This window comes from Symphodus melops, assembly GCF_947650265.1.
Source record: "Symphodus melops genome assembly, chromosome: 5".
NCBI lineage: Eukaryota > Metazoa > Chordata > Actinopteri > Labriformes > Labridae > Symphodus > Symphodus melops.
This window is the reverse complement of record NC_136695.1, coordinates 21,016,063-21,035,855: the sequence shown is the minus strand read 5'-3', so window position 1 is coordinate 21,035,855 and position 19,793 is coordinate 21,016,063. Positions and strand designations below refer to the sequence as shown.

At 40.8% G+C, this 19,793-nt stretch overlaps 1 protein-coding gene across 1 annotated transcript in view; it reads right to left on the bottom strand.

Moving 5' to 3' along the window:
• Window positions 1–1,097: 1,097 nt before the first annotated feature.
• Window positions 1,098–19,793, bottom strand: part of adamtsl4 (ADAMTS-like 4) — a 34,296-nt gene continuing 15,600 nt past the window's right edge. The window contains exons 5-17 of the mRNA XM_079343085.1: window positions 17,703–17,805; window positions 11,111–11,250; window positions 10,481–10,685; window positions 9,876–10,060; window positions 7,846–7,990; window positions 7,094–7,315; window positions 6,790–6,919; window positions 5,818–6,022; window positions 4,842–5,015; window positions 4,563–4,742; window positions 4,216–4,395; window positions 3,977–4,124; window positions 1,098–3,885 (exon numbers count right to left, since the gene is read on the bottom strand). Coding sequence (XP_079199211.1) covers window positions 3,755–3,885; window positions 3,977–4,124; window positions 4,216–4,395; window positions 4,563–4,742; window positions 4,842–5,015; window positions 5,818–6,022; window positions 6,790–6,919; window positions 7,094–7,315; window positions 7,846–7,990; window positions 9,876–10,060; window positions 10,481–10,685; window positions 11,111–11,250; window positions 17,703–17,805 — 2,148 coding nt within the window. The 3' untranslated portion in view covers window positions 1,098–3,754. The remainder of the gene's footprint in view (window positions 3,886–3,976; window positions 4,125–4,215; window positions 4,396–4,562; window positions 4,743–4,841; window positions 5,016–5,817; window positions 6,023–6,789; window positions 6,920–7,093; window positions 7,316–7,845; window positions 7,991–9,875; window positions 10,061–10,480; window positions 10,686–11,110; window positions 11,251–17,702; window positions 17,806–19,793) is intronic.

The following is a 19,793-nucleotide window of genomic DNA, read 5'->3' as shown; positions in this document are numbered from 1 at the left end:
TGTGTGTGCCAAGAGAGGGGTTGTGTGGAAAGAGAGAGTCATAGGGTTCATGGTAATTTACTCCGTAAGGTCACCATCTGCCTGCTTTGCCTGGTGCCCCCTGTGAACCTGCATCGCTGGCTACGTTCATTTAACATGTATACCCCCAACCCACACAAAACACACGTGCGTAACTCAAGCCTGAGCAAAGTGTGTGAACTGTGTGCAAGAAGGCAGAGGGCATCACGCCACCGGGGCTTGTTAAGCCTCCCTGCACGATAAGGAAGACACGACAGCGATGCATGCGAGACCAAAAGCAAGGATGCCGAGAAGGGAAGAACTTTCACTATATGCTGCTCGGCTTTCTTTGTAACTATGGCAGACCAATCCTCTACTCCCTTCACCTTTAGGCTTAAGTAAACTTTGCAAACAATAGATATACAGCAGTTTAGAAATGTATATTAAAATGTGTTGTTTCGATATCAATGTTCTAGTCCTGTGCATTAAAAGCATTCCCTAATGTTACTAATGTTAATGTCATGTTACTATGTAACTCATAGATTGTTATAGCCAAATTATCACCGAACACTAAGAAATTCTGTTCTGGGCCTTAAACTATAAACGGACACTGATGTTGTTTGGGTTATTTGAGTATTGTAAGAATCTGGAGGGATTAAATTTCACTGCCCATTTAGACATGATTTCTTTTCTGCCATTTTGGTCGGATAACAATCACATTATTTAAAATGTCAGCTATCTCAAGAGACTTTGTGAGCAAATCTACATCAACACAAGTGTAAAAAATAAAATGATGAAAAATAATGTACAAACATTTTGTCTGTATATTGTCATAATCCAGTATACATTACCCAATCCAAACATCTTTGGTATTACAAGTCATGCTTGCAATTCAAACCTCATTTAATATTAAGAAAAAATAAACAAGCAAACAACTAGAAACAATGCAGACTTTGCCCCAAAGACAGATATTTACCTCACAGACAACTGATTTCCTGAAGGCAACTGCTCAATCACTATGAGACTCAACATCGCCATCATTTGGCGAAAACTGGAAATATCATCCCTTACACCCCCCAGAAATAGAACATGACTCTTCATTCATGTTTCTGTTTTATTTAAAACGAAGCTTTGAGATAATAATTTTTCCACACTTTTTTTTTGCATGATAAAAAAAATCATCTGTGTATCCGTAATAATAATCTCATAAACTCTGGTGGTAACAAAGATAATTTGCTACAACTCTTTAAAACAGAAAATAAATTACATGTTCTTCAGATAATAGATAAATTACTATCCTTTTTGTTTTTGTATAAAACACTTTTTTTACTACAAGGGATAAGAGACGAGAAATAAACACATGCGGCAGCTACAACACAGAACTACACACACACACTCACGATAACAGACACTTATACATTCACACAATCAAAACTCAAAAAACAATAGCCACTGATTCTCTTGTCAAAAGCACAAAACAGTAATATAACAGTTTGATGTGAATAAATGTAGTCTACAACAACACTTCTAATTACTCAGTTATAAAACATAAGCGCCTTCTATGTTCAAAGAAATATAGACATTAAAACATATCTGACAAATATACAGACCCCTCCCCTTTGTAAAGGCAGGGTTTATTGTGTGTGTATTCCTTTTTAAGAGGTGGATAGAGAGAAAAGAAAGATAGTAAAAAAAGATGGAAAGAGAAAAGACAGAGAAAGATAAGGCATAAAGAGTACTTACACACATACTGTATACAGAGGTTGCTCTCACTATGTGACACATTTACTTTCAAATCAAAGCACCAATATTGCATGTCATCCGTTTAATCAGCTGCTATATTAAAACCCTCTTTTAAGAAGCAGCTTCTTTTGTGGTTTCCACGACATTTTCAAATTCTAGTTTCACCTACTCTCATAGGACAGACTCATCACCCCCTCATCTCAAAGGAGATGATGGAATCACATTAAAAATGTATTGAGATGAAGTGAGAAAAAGGGGAGGACATGAAGTTGTTCTTCAGATATGAAAATGCAGTTGTAATGGGGATGTGATCGCTCAAATGAAAAAAAAAAATAGGTCAGCCAGGAGAGAATCACTTTTCAAAATCTAAGCGTTGCCAGGTTCATAATTAAAGGAGATAGGTTCTGTATTAGGGTGTATATATATATATATATATATATATATATATATACATATACATATATATATATATATACAGTATATGTATATAAAAAAATTATATATATATACATATATATATATTATCATTGTTTAAAAAAATCTAATAAAAAAACACAAACCAGTGAGAGGGGTCACATACTACAGCTTATAAAAACACTGATACGATGGGTGTTACTCTCATTCATTGGTATGAAAATGGGCAGTTTAGTTGTTCTCGATCCTACATACACAGCCCTGGTGTTATTGATGTTCACGATTGTGAGAAAATTCACATCTGAAAAATATTCCCTAATACAATTTTTTTTTTTTTATTCGAGTAACAGTTTCTCAAAACTAGAGGTCCCAGGCACTTTTTAAAATACTGTACATTTAAACATTTAAAACTATTTCCTTGTGTATCATTACCATTGTAACTGTATTTTTATTTTCATCCTTTAACACTGTGGGTCAGAGAGAAACGTTTTTTGTCGATTCTTCTGTATTTCCAGCCCATGTTGAAAAATTGACAATAAAGATGACTTTGACTTTTGACAAAGTCATGAGTCAAAGCTGCTGCTGCTGCTTGTAAGAGATTTACAACGCAGGGACCAATTTAGGCTTTGGGGACGCACGCCAGGGAAGTCCAAATAATTTTTTTTACGTGATTTGTTTACAAGTAGAAAAGTATAGAATATCACGTGTGATCATGTCTTTGTGTTTTATTATGTCATGTCCGTTATTTAATTTAGAAATACATAGCTGCAGCGACAAGCTTCAGAACTTCCATTCCAGGCCTACAGACGTTTAACTGACACAGACAGGTTGAAGAAGCAAATAGAGCGTATGTAGCTTTTTGTGTGGGAAGAATCTCACTTCTTCCTGTTCTGAAATATTTTTGGTCGCTTACTGCCATGTACGGCTCACACCTTTGGTTCATCTGTCCCAGTACAGTAGTGAACAATAAGAGGACACTACACGACTACATGTAAATGAAATCCTTCTAGATTTGTGGGGTAGACAACTGTAGCTGTGCAGTGACCGTGTAACAGTAGATCTATTTCTGTAGATCTTTAGCACAAAGACGTTACTACACAGTTTATTTAGTCCACATGCTAATTATTTGATCAGTACATTTTTTGACAATATTAATTGGTATGCACGTCTAATTCTAGCAGTTTTAAGTCCTTGAAGATAAGAAAGGATATTAAAAATATATATATTTTTGCTGCTGAAACACAGCTGTGTCTTTAGGGAGCTCCTCCTATGACAATCTTTCAACCAAGGAAGTTGTTTAAATTGACAGTGAATGCATCAAAAGCTTTACATGCTGGGCAAAGCATGTAAAGCTACCGCATGGAGTAAGTAGAGGCAAGTTCAGAAGAAGAAGTGGTTCTAAGAGACACTATAAACAGCGTGATGGAAAAAAAGAAACCGACTGCTTTCACATTGTTTTCCCTGAAGAATCGGGAGAAAATAGCTAAATGTTAACTGTCGCAGGGATTAGGTCTATTCTGGGCTGTCCATTTCTTTACAATCTGATGAGCCCTTTTGTAATAATCCTGGCCTCTCTCACAACTGGGAGGTGATTGGTGGGTCAGTGCCTCTTTGCACGCTGAGCACTCTGGGTACAGGAAGCACAGCAGGCAGACTTGTAGTAGGAGTAGACACACAGCCTGGCCTGAACCACCATCACACAGTTATGACGTCTGTCTTTGCAGTTTTCATCTGTAAACAGAGAAGAGGAGACATCGCTTGGTGGGGAGAAAAAAAATACACATATGGATGATTACACTGAGCCATGGTCGCACGTGCTTACCTGGTACTTGTGGACTGCAGGGTATCGTGTTACAGATCTGCTCCTGGTCAGGTTTGGTGCTTGTATCACATTCTTGACTGTGCTTTTTGTCCTGCGTCAGACACCGTACCTCCCTCATTTGTAAGCCTTTTCCACAAGAACGTGAGCACTGAGAACAAAGGCAGAGTTTGTTATGATGACGTTTTCAATAAAAGTACTCCTGACCACAAATTTGTATTTTCTGTCACATTGTTTCTTACAGCACTCCACTCCGTTGTAAACCACTGCGAATGACACTCGTCCATCACGCACTGTTGAACAGCTGCAGGTTTGTCCAGATTAGCACACTCGCTGGCTGATACGATTGCCAAATCATTCCCCGTTTTCTGGACACATATGATGTCTCGTCTCTGAGTTCCATTCCCACAGGGGACATTACACTGAAAGAAGAACAAAGGTTAGACACAGCAGCTTTGTTTTTTAAACTACTTAATCTAACACTGCATTATGAATGTCATTCTAATCCAAAGAAACACAAAACTTTTCTCTATAAAATACTAAATCTCCTTTTTCTCCATCTCTGGGTTTCCTCATATGATTCTCATACCTGTGTCCAGGGGCTGCTGTACCACATGGTTGTAGGCACACAGGGTCCCCCATTACAGGCCTTCATCTCAGCTGGTTTCTCCCCAACACAGTCCCCTCCTCCTTCACCCTCTCTCACCCCTCCTCTGGTCAGACACACCACCTCCCTCTTCTGCACCCCGGGGCCACACTGCGCTGAACACTGAGGGACAAAGTGGAAGATCATGTTGAGGGTTGCTCTAAAGTGCTGCTGTTCATGCTTTCTTTTTTCCTCCGGCTCTCGTGTACTTGTCTTACTCACCGTGTTGGACCAGCTAGTGAAGTACCAGTTTGTTACGCACGGCCCCATGTTGCACTCCTCGCTCCCCTGTGGCCGAGCTCTGGAGTTGCAATCCTTGTCATTCACCACGGCACCTTGATCGCTGACGCAACGCACTCCTCTCGTCCTCTTCCCAACTCCACAGTCCACAGAGCACTGAGACACGCAGAGAGGGAGATGAAAGAAAGGGCCTTAAATGAGACGTCTAACTTGAACACTAACTTCAGCTTCACTAGAATCAACAGTGTACAGTCATTCAAATAATACGTGACAAAACTAATTCATGCACAGCAGGAGAGAAACAAAACAAACAAAATAAAAAAAGGGATTGAGGAAAAGATGTAAGTAACAGATGCCACTGGTGTAAACATTTTTAATTGAGTAATAAATGAAAAAAAAGAAAAGTGGGATTATTCGTCATTAAAAACTAAAAACAGGTGCTTGTTGGTTCAAATTGTGATTTCTGATTATATATCATAATTTGTTAAGAATCTTTGTGACATCTTTGAGGCCTTTGTTAAGTCTTTGAGGCCCAATCCCTTAGTATTTTCATCTTTTTTTACTCATTCAGGGGGCAACAGTAGCTCAGTCTGCAGGGACTTCGGTTGGGATCCAGAGGGTCGCCAGTTCAAGTGCGGACCAAATTTGGAAATCTGATTGTTGGAGAGGGACCGGTTCACAGCACAGTACAGACCTGTAACTAATTCTGAAACTCTTTTTTATTTTTAGATGTTTGTTGATCAGCTGTCAGTGTTTTGGGTCTGTGAATCAAAAGCAATCTGTTGAAAAGAAGAGGCACATAGCAGTGACAATGGAACTCCATTCCCCATTGCCCTTCTTTTCACTAAAATGAACCCACTCTCTCTCCCTCTCTCTCTTTTGCTTGCCCATCATTTAGCCTCATTTCACCCTTCATGTGATGTAGACCACCAGTCACAACTTGTTGCTTCCAACCTACCGTGCTCCAGTCAGAGCTGATCTCCCAGTGGGAGCAGAGGGCGAGCTGACAGGCCTGTGTGGAATCTGGTGGGGTGAGGTTGGCACAGCGCTGCGGATGGACCATAGTGGAGAGGTTCCCAAAGCTCTGCCTGCACTGGAGCTGCCGCTGCTGCACCCCGGTGCCACAGGAAACGCTGCACTCGGACCACGCACTCGCCTCCCAGCTGAAAGATACAGGGAGGAAGACATGAGGGACAAATCATGTTTGAGGCTCTCACTGTTATTTATTCCCCCCAAATGATGGTTTTTCAATTTCAGTAACACCTGGTACCTGCACACTTTCTAAATCTTTGAATCAAGTCATTACTGTATTCACATCTATGGTATGCATCAGTTGAATCTAACTTGAAAAAAAGGGTACACAGCAAGAAGTCTTCATGTTCATCTCATCATGTTGTTTGTCTGTCGTTAACTTGAAACCATGGACAGAGATCTGCCAATACCAGTGACCAGTTGAATACAGTTGCAGTTAAAAATCAACCAATTTAAAAACTTTTCCGAAAGGGCTAAGGCTGTAAAGACTAAGGATGTCTGCACTTGAAAAATAAATAATCAGAAGATTTCCTTAAGATTGAACATTGTATTTCCTGAAGAAAATTCATGAGAATGCTGACTGAACTGAAATGCATTGAAATGCTGCTGATGTTATTCCCAAGAAATTTCTAAGAATAGGGTCATTTGCATTTTGACAAATAAAAGGAGTAGTATTTCTTTTTTTCGTCTATCTAATTATAAAGAATAGGCCAAAGCAGCAATTCAAATAGAAACAAATGACCCCATAATGGCGGTGCAGGGTGGATTTCTAGGCTTGATAAATGACCCGCGCAAAATGCACTTCTTCCAACCTTCCACTTCCTGTAGGTCTTAAATAGTTGAGCGTAATATAAATCTTGAATATGTCCGTATGATGTATAACTGTGTGTTTCCTCACAATGGTGGGCAGGAGTGTGTGTTACACGGCCGTTCCTCAGGGACAGGTTTTGCTGCAGAGTCACATTTTCTCTCTGGGACTTCTTCGTCTGTGTGGCGATCTATACACAGAATGACTCTGTGCTGTTGGCCTAAAGAGATGGAGAGAGAGGAGTAGATACACAGAAAAAACATTAATTCCATGTTCTTGTAGTTGCACAAACTTGCCAGAGGAGGGAGGCTTCAACACATCCAACGTGACCAAAGGGAAATCTATATGAAAATGAAACACACATGAAGCTCTACGATGCTTATTAGATTCTGACCTTTGCCACAGGAAGCAGAACACTCCGTGAACCCGCCTCTCCTCCACACGAAAGGTGGCTGAGTGTCCAGTGGCAGGTCAGTGCGAGGGGGGATCCGAGCATTCCTGTTGGGTGCAGAGCCTCGAGGACGTGACCTCTCAGGTCCCCAACGGTCAGAGGAGTGAGAGGGGAATGAAACAGGAGGGGGAGCAGGAGGTTCTTCTACTGACACAGTGAGTGGACCTGTGTTAGAAGTGGAAAAAAACAACAACAACATTTTGACAAATTAGAAGGGAAGTTTAGGAAACAGACACGAGCGGGAGAAAAGAGTGATAAAGAGGGAGGAAAGGGGCTAATGTTGAAAAATCGAGAATAGGAGGAAGACAGTGAGTCAGAAGCTAATGATGTCATGATGAGGTCAGGGTCTCATGACAGCGAACATGTGGACCAGATAGCCTCCCATCTAGGTCATACACAAACACGCAAACACATTAATCCCTCCCTCTTGGCCCAGAACCGCACCCATCCCGATCCATAAACACGTCAATCATTTTGGACTGCAGTGGTGTTTGCTTGACTAATTTGGAAAGAATGAGTCTCGAGATCTTCGCCTTGATTTACGATTCAACACTGACAAGAATCCACTACTAGTTTGTGTTCAACATAACTATTGAGAACTTTACGTGTCTCTATGCTACCATAAAGAACATACACAGAACACAGGGGTGAAACAGAGGAAAGATAGTCAGAGAGATTAAGTGTGTTTGACGCACTGCGAAGAGGTGCCCTCCCTGGATCTCGCTCTCTCAGCCTCTCTCTGGGTGCTGCTTCTCTGGGCGTCTCCCTCTGTCCCTCTTTCTTCTCCACGGGGATGTAAAACTCATAGTCGATGCCCGGGTTCTCCTTGTGAAATATAATCTGAAGAGGGCGAGAGAACAGACATATCTAGAGATGAAAGGAGCCAATGACAGATACCCCCTTAAAACAGCTTCAGCAACATGCCCCTAACGGGGACATAAAGAGGACATGGTGAGCTTCAGGGATTGCTCAAGGAAACCTCAGCAGGGTGTTTGTCTGTGCTCTTCTTCTTTATATAAAACCCTGCACCTCTTTCTAAAGTACTTTACAAAGTCAGGCTCCTCCAAACTCAATTAGCTGGAGTTGCCCGTCAACAACTTAATGATCTATTTCTGACAAAACATAGATTGCACTGTAACTCAGTCAGCTGCTCAATCTGGTGACTCTTTGAACACATCAGAGTTTCAGGATAGAAACATGCACATAACTGTTCACAAAACATGCCTTCTATCAACAACTTGTGTTTGAAAATAATAATATTAATATTATTAATAATAATAATAATAATAATAATAATAATGCATTTTCTTCAAAGGCGCCATTCAAAACACTCAAGGTCACCTCACAAAGCAAAGTAACCTTTACATCGATAAAATAAACATTAAAAAGACACATTTTCAGGATGTAGTGGATTAAAAAGATGTGTCAATAAGAGTCAATATGACAGCTGTGAGGTGGGAGAGAGTCCCAGAGAGAAAGCTCTGGGGCCGGCTGGTGCAGTGAGTTGAAAATAAAGAGGTGTTGTTTTGTTTTTGGACATGGGTAAGCCATTTATTTATTAAGGAATCTCTGAGCAAACATGTATCCATACATTTTATTTACTTCATTTCTCTCATGATAACGAGTCATTTACAGATGTTTTCTAGAGTTTTCTCAGCTTATTGTGTTGCCTTAGTCCTTATGTTATTGTGTTGTTTGGGGTTCTGAAGCTTTATGAAAAAGCACTTTGTGTTTAAAGGTGCTGTATTATTAAAGTTATTATCTGTCTTGTTCTCTCATGATAACAAAGCTCTTCTCTTTTTTAATGATAATGTGACAATTTTTGTTGTGTTCTAGAAAACTAAACATTAGGCTCGTCACTGCAATAACCCATGCAATCATTTCCCTCACTAATGAGGTAAGTTAAGCTTATTTCTACATTTTTTGGGGGCTTTTACATCTCTATGGATACAAGATAAACAAGTTCAGATGTCGAGAAACAACCAGGATGTACACAGTACTTGTTAAGGAGTAAATAAAATATATAAATGCATGTTCACTTCGAGCTTCTGAACCTCTTTCCTGTTTACAATCTTTAAGTACTGTACTTCATAACCTTTTGAAAGTTATTAGCTACTTTGTAATGCTCCTTTACTTTACTTCTAGATAGGAGGCTAGGCTTTATAAGTGGAAATGATCTACAGTACAGCAAATCTTCTGTTTTTCATCCATCAAGAGTTTATTCCAAGCGTGTAATGAGCATTACAACCAAACAGGACAACTTGGGAGGTTTTCATGTCTTCTTTAAAAATCCCATGAAGCCGAAAAAATGAAGGCGATTTTTAAACTCAGTTGAGGCTTGCTATTATTACCCCCTCTTGCTCTGTAGTTCCAAGATGCAAAGCTGCAGATGACTCCCTTTCCTTAATAAGATCTTAGCCTGAGGTCAGAGTTGTTATTATTGAGCTCTGTATATTCTGATGTGGCTCAAACTACGCTTTGGTATATCTGTCTCTATCCTGCCATAATGCCAAAATAATGCCGCCTATCTTGAGGATCTTGACACAGAGCAGGCCAGCATAGCCTCAGGCTTAGAATAATGTTATGGAGATGTGAAACATTCTGTGTATACACATGTGTCCATGATCACGTGTGTGATTCTTATCATTAAATTAATTTTGCCATTCCACAGTATATGTTTGTTTACAGGGTTAAATTAAAAGCCTTCCTGTGGTCCGCTTCTTACATATAGTTGTAGCTGGGTGGTTGTTGGTCCTCGCGCCCTGAGGGTCTCCCCTTTCTCCTCCTCCCCCTCTGCGTGTACTCTAGGTCGGGTGTAGGTGAAGGTTGTCCCTCCGGCCTGGTACTCCCCTGGTGGGTCCACCGCCCAACGCCCATTTACAACCGACACCCCGGTTCCGCTCCTCATTGCTGGAAAAATGTAGCGAGGGAGGTAGAGTGGAGGAAGATTTGGGTCAAGTTTTCTTCTCTTGTTTTGGCCTTGTTTAGTCTACAAACTGGCAAATTCTTAGGAAAACCCCATGAGCTCAAATACACTTTTAGAAAGACAAACACAGACTTTGGAGTGTTGTCTCCTTACCAAACAGTGGGGTAGCTCGACAAACACTCACAAGTACATGCACACACTTCACTGGTTCCTTATGGGCTGTTACAATACTGGATAGATCTGCTTGAAGCCAAAGAGGCCACAACGTTTACAGTCCTAGTCCAAGCCAGTACACACAGGCTAAGGGGCCAAATCTCATTCCAAGAGCTTTAATTCCTTTTGCAACATTTTCTTCAACAAATCTGTAATTGCTCATCGTTGTGTTTGTGTCTACAAGATCTTACCCAGGTAATTTGGACTTGCTCGTCTCTCCACGATGTTAATGAATGTAGCTCCAGGTGGGATGTCCAGGATCTTGTGGTATCCAAGGGGAACAGTGACATTTTGGAAGCTTCCCGTCACCTTTCGGCAAGAGGTTTCCCTCCCGTCACACACACCACACTTGTCAATGACAGAGCCAGAGCCAAGAACTCCATCGCAGCCTTCAGTCTGGCAGGAGGAAAAGGTGAAAAGATGTAAATGAAGGGTGAGACAATCAGGGGGGGAAATTTGGGGTTTGGAAAGGAGAAATGTGGCAGGAACAGAGAAAAGCTGTTTAAAACTCATTGACATTTCTTGTTTGTTTCACCATTGTTATTGTAAATTGGCAACGGTTTCTGGCCACGAACATGGCAAAAACAGAAAGGTTTAAGAAGTGAACCAAAAAGAGCAAATGAGAAAGAAAAAAAGGAGGCGAAAAGAAGAGACAAAAAGCAATGCAATAAAAAAATATTGGATACAATTGGAATCTGAATGCCACGCTTAAATAAGCCAGCAGACTCACAGTGCCAGGTTCTGTTCTTTCTCAACCTTGGCTAGACAGGATGGTCTCAAATCTCACACACACACAACAACTCACATTTTAATACACTCACCAGACACCGTCCTTCTACACACACATCGTTTGTGCTGACGTTGAAGCAAGGAGTACCATCTCTGACACGCTCAGCCTGGCGAACATAGAAACGGTAGCCAGCAGGTCTGCAGGTCAGCTCGCACTGCTTGTCGGCACCAACTGCAACACACACAAAGTTAAAGTGGATAAGAGCACATCGTGTATGTTATTTAAATGTGTGTGGCTGTGTAAGATTTCTTGTAGTTTCTTTTTGTATCTGCCAGCCTTGGCGAAGGAGACTCATTTGGGTGATAAGAGGCCATACCATCCAACTCCCTTACTGTAAGGCAGCATAAATGTAATTCACTATTTCCTCTACTCAAATGTACAAGTGCTCTCTCCACTGCATGTTCCCAGGAGAGACACACGGAGAAGAGAAACACAAGTCTGAGGAAGGTTTGATTTATGTAAGAGAACAAACAGACAGTCACAGTAGGGAGACTTGTAGTTGGAGAGGGAGAAGAGAAACGAAGTCTCCGAGAAAGAAAATATAGCTTCAAGGTAAAAGAAGAAATTGAAGTCCTTCAGTACCAGGAGAACGTGGAGGCAAACAGTCGCTCTGAGAATACAAGAATTTCTGAAGGGATGAGGGTTGAAATGCGAGAAAAAAGAAGTCCTGACATACAACTAAAGGAAGAGTTTAACATTTGGGAAAATATGCTTGCCTACTTTATTACTCCAAGAGGGTGTCAACCAATCTTATCAAATAGTTCATTATTTATCATCTAATCACTTAAAACAACCAGGATCCATTTAACATCTTGAAAATCCAAGGTTTTAACAATAAAAATACTGTGCTGATTTATGAGACTCGGTGGGTTTGTATGGAGCCCAGTGAGCTGTTTCCAAAATGTTTAATAAGCCAGAGTTACCATTTCTGCTTGTGTTACACACACTGTGGGTCCGATTGACTTTTAAATAATAAGTCTAGACACTGGTGAATGCAATTGCACGGTGGTGCAGTGGTCAGTGCTGTTCCCCTTACAGCAAGGAGGTTCCTGGTTTGAATCTGTGTCAGACGTCGAATTTGTTCTCCCTGCCCAGCCTTCTCCCATACTCCAAAGACATGCTCGTTTGGTCAATTGGTGTGACTGTGAGTGTGGCTGCCTGTCTCTATATGTCAGCCCTGTGATTAACCAGTGAACAGTCCATGGTGTACCCCCGCCTCTCACCCAATGACAGCTGGGATTGGCACGAGCCCCGTGGGAAAAGCAGTATAGATAATTGATGGATAGATATTAAAGTTTGAGCGTTGACAAAATATATAGTGTTACATTTTGGGAAAATCACAAGCAGCGATCATCAGTAAGCATTCATGAGTCAGATAGCGGTGGAAAAGTGAACTGTTTTCTCAGGTGTCCACTGAGCTATCTGGTTACTATGCATACTATACTTACTGCATTCAGAGATCTCCCTGGAGTCTTATTTTGTTATTGTCTGCAAAGGAACTAGAAGCATGTCATCCTGATTTTACTGCAGCAGTTTTGCTTTCAATGACCATTGTGATAAATGTTATATAAGCACATTGCTTAAGTGGGGGGAGTGAGATCATCTTCTACTTCAAAAGACAGCCAATAGTATGTTCAACTATTCCTTTAAAGAAGAGAAGAAAGGACAGCGAGCAGGTCAACTGTTTGACATCCTTTTTTAGGTTAGAGACTGATGTTGTGCTTGGGGGTTAAAGGCCTTGGGGGAAGCTGTCGTGTGTGTGTGTGTGTGTGCTTATGAGAAATAGAGTTGAAACCTAAGGTCTTACTATGGAATGGGAAACGAGAGGGAGGCATTTCTGTAAGTGGAGTGAAGGGGTTAAAAGGACAAATTCTGTGCTTCAGGATTTATGACTTCTCACTGTAGTTTCATATTTCTTTGCCTAAATTGAGAAATATTTACCCCATACTTTGTTCCATTTAAATAGGCATACTATAAAACATCAACATCAATGGTCACAAACTATTCTAAACTTTATTATTCAGGTCCTTGGGGCAGTTTGAGTAGAAGAGTGGAGAAATAGACGTTTGGTTCCAAAAGTTCTTTTTTTGGGAAATGTTAAAAGGCAGGGTAGGTAATTTTATCCAGATACACTTTTTAAGGTTTTGTTTGAAATTGTCTTTATGTCCTGATAGTAATTATCATGTGATCTGAAAAACAAACAAAATAAATCTATCTGTAGCAGCTGTAAACACGTAAAAACACTGACCAATGTCAGCACTCGGTACAAGTTTTCTAAACAAATCAAGCCTCTCTACCCCATGCATGCACGAGCCCACACTCAAAGCATGAGCTAAATGACCAATGGTGCGAGTGCATGTAAGTGAGGGGTGTGGCTTTTGAGGGAGCACAGAGGGAAGGCGGTGGGTGAATACGGAGAACGGAGAAGATGCTACTTTCAAAATAATGCTAGTTATGCCTTTAATGTAATTTGTGATTCTGTTTCTAGAAACAGTTTCCTTTCTTTGGGTTTAGGGTAGAGATAAAGATTGTTTCTCAATGGGAGGGTGTGTGGTAAGTATCCCAAAGCACTGAAGGTTACAGGATCCTTGGTTTGACCTGAAAGGAACAATAAAAATTGCAAAAATTCAGCCTCAACCCTTTGCTGCACGTCATCCCTTACTCTTTCCTCCCAACACTTCCTGTCTCTCTTCAGCTGTCCTTTCCAATAAAGGCAAAAGGCCCCAAAATAAAAAAATCAAGACAATCCCTCTCACTTTATCCTTTAGTTCTACATAACTATTGTATACAGATCTAATATCCTTGAAGACCATCCAAACATCTGTCAACACTTATTTATCATTCTTCTGTTACTGTCGGATAATTGCATGGAATCAGATGTACAATATATATTTAGAAAGTAACAGAAAGGGAGGCAGAGTTCCCATCAGCTCTCTCTCAACTCTTGTTCTCTCTTTCCGTCCATCATAGTTATCTTTGAGAGATTAGACCGGAGACAGTGACAGAAAAGCGAGGGGGAGCTAAAAGTGAGAGACGTGTCATGTACTCCCTGCCTTTCTCTCTCTCTGACTCACTCTCTCTCCCCGTCTCTTTATACACTTCCTCATCTCCTTTGCTCTCTGCTTTTTTCGTGCGCTGAAGTCATGCTTGAGTGCTCTCCAACTCCTAATCACCTTGAAATTTCCACCTTACGATTGGCTCTATCTTTCATTTGTCTCTACCTACTTCTCTGATTCTCTGTTTCCCTTTGTTTGACTTCATCTCTTCCACTGTCTCCCTCTCTTTATCTCTCTCTCTCTCTCTGAGCTTAGTGTTCAGACAGTGGAATATATGTCGTCTAAATATACTTCCCCACTATCTCTCCGTCTAAACAAACTCCAACAGGGAGAGAGAAAGAGGGAGGCAGTGGGACAGGAAGAGGGGAGGATGGGTGCGCAGAGAGGGGATGAGGCCTGAAACATGCAAATATTGAAGTAAAACAACACCTGCACGTGCAGCTTTTACAAATCTACAAGGGGCTTGCTATTGAAAGCTAAGCTTGTGGTAGGAAACTTTACAGCTGAAATGAATCAGGTTTATAAGTTTTGTAATTTACAGCTGTAATGGCAGCTTTACAGTTTAAGCTTCCAATTTCAAACTACAGGCCAGAACACTTTGCAGTACATACATAACCGGGTTGTCACCTTAGATGCAAAAACACAAGCTAAGTAGCAAAAGCTGACTACAGGGTCAAACATAAATAAAACTGGAAATGCATGCAGTGCCATAAGAGTCCTAAACAGATGAGTGCAGCTCAAGATAAATGACTAATACACCATTGGATGTTTGAATACACACACATACTCCTTGCAGCCTGCAGTGTGCTGATGGGAAACTAGATATGGAGGATTGGGCTGCAGCCAATGGGAGCGGGCTGGAGTAAACACTGTGATAGAGTTTACTTAGCAGAGTGGAAAGGATCATCTCCAGTGCTGATCGAGTGTGTGTGACCCAGCTGACGTCATCTGAAAAAACTTCAGACAAGTACTGTTTTATATCCACCGCCATTAAAGTCAACCAATAAATCTGACATTGGCCATTTGGTGGCTTCTTTTATCCAAAATATTCTCAAAATAACATGTCTAGAATGTGTCTTTCTGAAGCCAGATTCATGATTTACCCCCATATCAGAGATCGTCTGATATGAAATATGTCTTTTCCAACCTTTTGGCTCGGTCCTCTCCTCTTCTCAGCAGATATTAGGCACGGTGGTTTAAAATAAGCCCGATTAGAGCAAAGGGCAAGAAGAGTCACGAGAGAAAATGTAAGGGGGAATACATTCAGGATAAATACAGTAATCTCTCTCTTTCCCCTCACAAACAGAAACAGGAGGTGGTCAGCGAAAGGAAAGCCCTCTGAGTGTTGTTGCAGACAGTTGGACTCCAGCTGATAACTGGGCGATGACTCCTGGTACAGATGTACAGCATATGTTGTCTAGATCTGTATGCATCCACGTCTACTCTGCTGCTCTGACAAAACTGAAAAACATTAGTAAAATCTGCGAGGTGTTCTACCAGCAAAACAATGACCTCTGACCTTTTATATCAGAAATGGACATAGGTTTTTAATCAGGCCCCTTGTTTTTAAGTGCTAATCGTCTGCAGGGTCACTGGGATAATGAGCTTGGACTGGGTGACAAAATATACACTATAGGCCTGCAACCATTAATATTAGTATCCAAATACACATGCAATACATTTTCAAACAAACAAGATTTTTTCTCTTTTGCTGGAGCAGGGCATTATGCCATTTTGGGAGATAATTCATAACAGTTGTGAGAGACACTGTAAGTTCAAGTCTGATTTTGGTTTATTTCCTAATATGCCAGCTTTCTTTCATCAGTTTTCCTAAAACCTGAAAAAACTTTCTTGATTGGCTGGACTGAAGAATATATAATGAAACAACACATTTGGTTATAAAACAAAAAGGTAAAATAATGTTGTCCATATGGTCTACTCCTACCTGCATGTGTCTGGATTTGCAGAAGGAAATCCACCCAGGAATTGGGAAAACATGCAAGGCCTTCAAGTCAGATAAATCAAATCTAGGACTGCTGCACCAACGCACTGTCCTGGAGCAATTTATGCTAATTACACACTGAGGCATGACACAGAATAAAAAAATGTGAGGGCTACTTTGACTTATTTCCATAGTACAAAGCTGTGTTATGTGATGACGTTGAACTATTGAAATATGACACTTTAAACCAGCATTAACTGCTGAGTTTTGGTGATTTGGGGGCATTGGCTCATGTCCTGCTTTTTCCTCACCAGCTACTGAACCACTCTTTATGCTGTTTGGTGCTGAGCAGGTTCTGCACAGTGGGTTGGTCAAAGCTTTTCAAATTTTAAACAACTGCATCTGTAGCTGTATTGCATCTGGAAACAAGGCTGATGATATCATATCATCAGATATCTGATAATATGTCTATCTATTTATGATTATACTGCAGAAATAAATTAGTGTATATCTCTAAGAAACGTTTTCACAATTCCTATTTGTGATACAATCTCTCTCCTGTAGCGGATCGAGTAAAACTAGATGAATACATGTGGTTTGTGTTGATGGTCTAATGATTCTGGCTCTATGCTAAGGAACGTCAGCCAGCTGATACATTATTCACAAGAGCACAGGCAGACACATACACAAACTTACATGCACAAACATTTTTCCAAATGTTATCTCAGATCCACGAGGCAGTTCATCTACCGCAGAGGCACTCATGCCAAGAAGCCCACACTGTAAATACACAGAGGCTTCTTCATTGTAAAGTGTGTCTTAATGTAATGACAAACACTGTTGATATCATCTCACAGCTGTGTTTCTTTCACTTTTCCTCCTCCATTCTTTCCCTCCCAAAGCCCCCATGTTTCCAATATTTTCTCTATCTGCTTTTCTTTTTCTCCTGAATTCCTCAAATATCTGTTTGGAGTTGTCTCTCGTTCTATCTCTCCCCCTTCAGCATTGGAAAGAAAAAGATAAATAGACACAATCTCCACTGCGCTGCTGAACTATTGTACTCGTAACAAGAGAGTAAATAAACACAGTCAACCACACAAGGACACACTCAGAAATACATGCAAACACACACACCACGTTTTCTCCCTTCGCTCCCAGTTGTCACGTGACAAAAACAGTTGCATCTCATCACCGCTCACCTCCTCATTCTGTAAATTTCTGTCTCTCTTTATCTCACTCAATTGGAATCTGTATGCTTAGTCAGGGAGGAGAAAGCAGAAGAGGCCAGGAGATGTTGGACAAATGAGAGGAAAAAAAGAGAGGAGGCAGAGCATTTAGAACAAAGAATAAACGCAGATCGAGTTCCAGTCATTCTCTTTTCCCCTTGACTCTCAACACCCTCATCGCCACATGACTGCTTCAACGAGAAGAGGGCTGGGCACGCTGTGGAGACCTGCCAATGCACTAAAGCCAGAGCAACATTTGACTCACTGAAGCACACTTTTTACTGATGTGTTCACCGTTCCCCCGACTCCCTATTAAAACATTTAATTCACACAATAAGCCTATTATCATGTTAAAGGTCTTTGCAGCATGATATGTATATGTTTACTTTACGTCCTCACCCTCAGTGAAAGCTTCCCAGTTGTAGAGGCGACCCATGAACTCCTGGGTGTTAAATGCTGCACACTGTTCTGCTCTGGAATCCAAGGCACCTCCTCCACACACCTGGAGGACAGAAATACAGAGAATTAGAGATAGAAATGTGTAAAATACAGCCCAACATATTGATCTAATATAAAATCATGCAGCTATTAAACTGCGATGGTAGTTTCTCTCCAAGTCCCTGGAGAAGTAAGGGTGGAGCAGAAGGAAAAATTTGAGAAAAAACAGCTTATAAAAAACAGGGAAATTAACTTGAAATCCCGAAGTAAGCGCAAACACGAAATTATACCCTGATACACACACACACAAGCACACACATATTCATTTAGTCTCCATGCTGCTCTTGGCAGTCAGAGAGTGTATTAGAACCATATGGAAATAATAGATTTTTGGAAGCGGCTGCTCTCATAAATCCCCTGTCGCTTTAAGTGCATGACCACAAATGTTTGTGACTGTGTGTGCACGTGCATCTGTGTGAGCATGTGCATGTGCGTATGAGCACATGTCCAGCTTGTGCTCCGTCAGGGGGAGTCCTTACGGAGCCGTACAGTGGAAAGAGTTTTAACATACCTGCACTTAAACAACAGCTGAAACATCAGGCAGACACTTTATACTACTGTACTGACAATAACTCACTGAGCCCTGTAGGACACACATGCACACGCACACGCACGCACACGCACACACACACACACACAAAGTAACATTTACCCATATACTATAGTAAAGTTAAATCTTATGGTAGTATTCCCACTTCATGCTATTTGTCAAACTTCAGAAGGTAATACTGCAGTTTAAGACATGCCAAAAATGTGGTTCAATGGATGTTAAGGCAATTATGTTGAATTGGTTAGTCCACTGCTTTGGTTGTAAAATCAGCAAATGCAAGCCACTACCATGGTTAGCTTAGACAGTAAAAATTGCTGCTAAAACACAAATATTTTGCTATTCTATGTTGTTGTATTTTCTTCTGTTGCAGTAAATGGAAGTAAATATAGTTAAATATAGTTTAAATCTCAGTTTATGGTTTTCCTCATCCAGCTATAAAGCTTAAAAATATTAAGCTATTGCTCGACGCCAGTCAGCTTCGCTAATCGCGAAGACTGGAAGCAGGCAGAAAATACTAGCTTGGCTCCGTCCAAAAGTCACAAAATCCACATTCCAAGCCCCTAAAGCTCCCTAATCAACTTCTTTGAGATTTCAGCAGGCAGATTTCACAACCTTTGGACCGAGCCAAAGGTGCTATGCCAAGCAAACGGTTCCAGCGTATCGTTAGCATATCTGTCTATTTTCAATGGACAGACATGAGAGTTAGGAAAATAACTATTTCTCAACTGTCACGTAAAAGTATTTTTTACATGAGGCATTGAGGCATCTTTATTTTTTGTTTAAGTAACTGATCCATTGACATACATTTGCTGTACCATAAAGAGGGAGTATTTCTACACATTTACTTGTAAGCTAATGAAAAAAACCAAAGAGCTATAGGTATCATTACTCTAGGAAACCACAAGGACTCTGTCGTGTTAGAAACCAACCAACTTTACCACCCTTTGATATATATCTGGTACACACACACACACACACACACACACACACACACACACACAGATAGAGCTCTCAGGTTTCCTCGTCACTCTTATCCCTGTCAGCTCAGTAATCTTCTTGTCTTTCACTCCTCTCTTTCTTTGATTCTTTCCTCTTTTTTTCTTTCTTTCTGAACATCTCTTCACTCTCGCAGCTGCCACAAACAGCTGGAAAGTTCCTCCACACTTGTCTGCAGAGACCAGAGTACTGGAGTAGTCACTTTTATCCATACACACAGAAACACACTCAAGCACACAGAAATCCTTATTTCCCATGTGAACCGGCCTCTGCGACAAAGTGGAACTAAAAAGACAAAGCATGCTCTAAATTTCACACTTTCCCTGTGTTTTGCGTCTGTCTGTGGGTAAAGGATTGCATGTGTGGCTGTCTTGTCACAAGGCTGTCATAAAGAAGTGTGAAACCAGCACATGAAACTTTATGTGTGCACTCCTCCACAGTTTCAC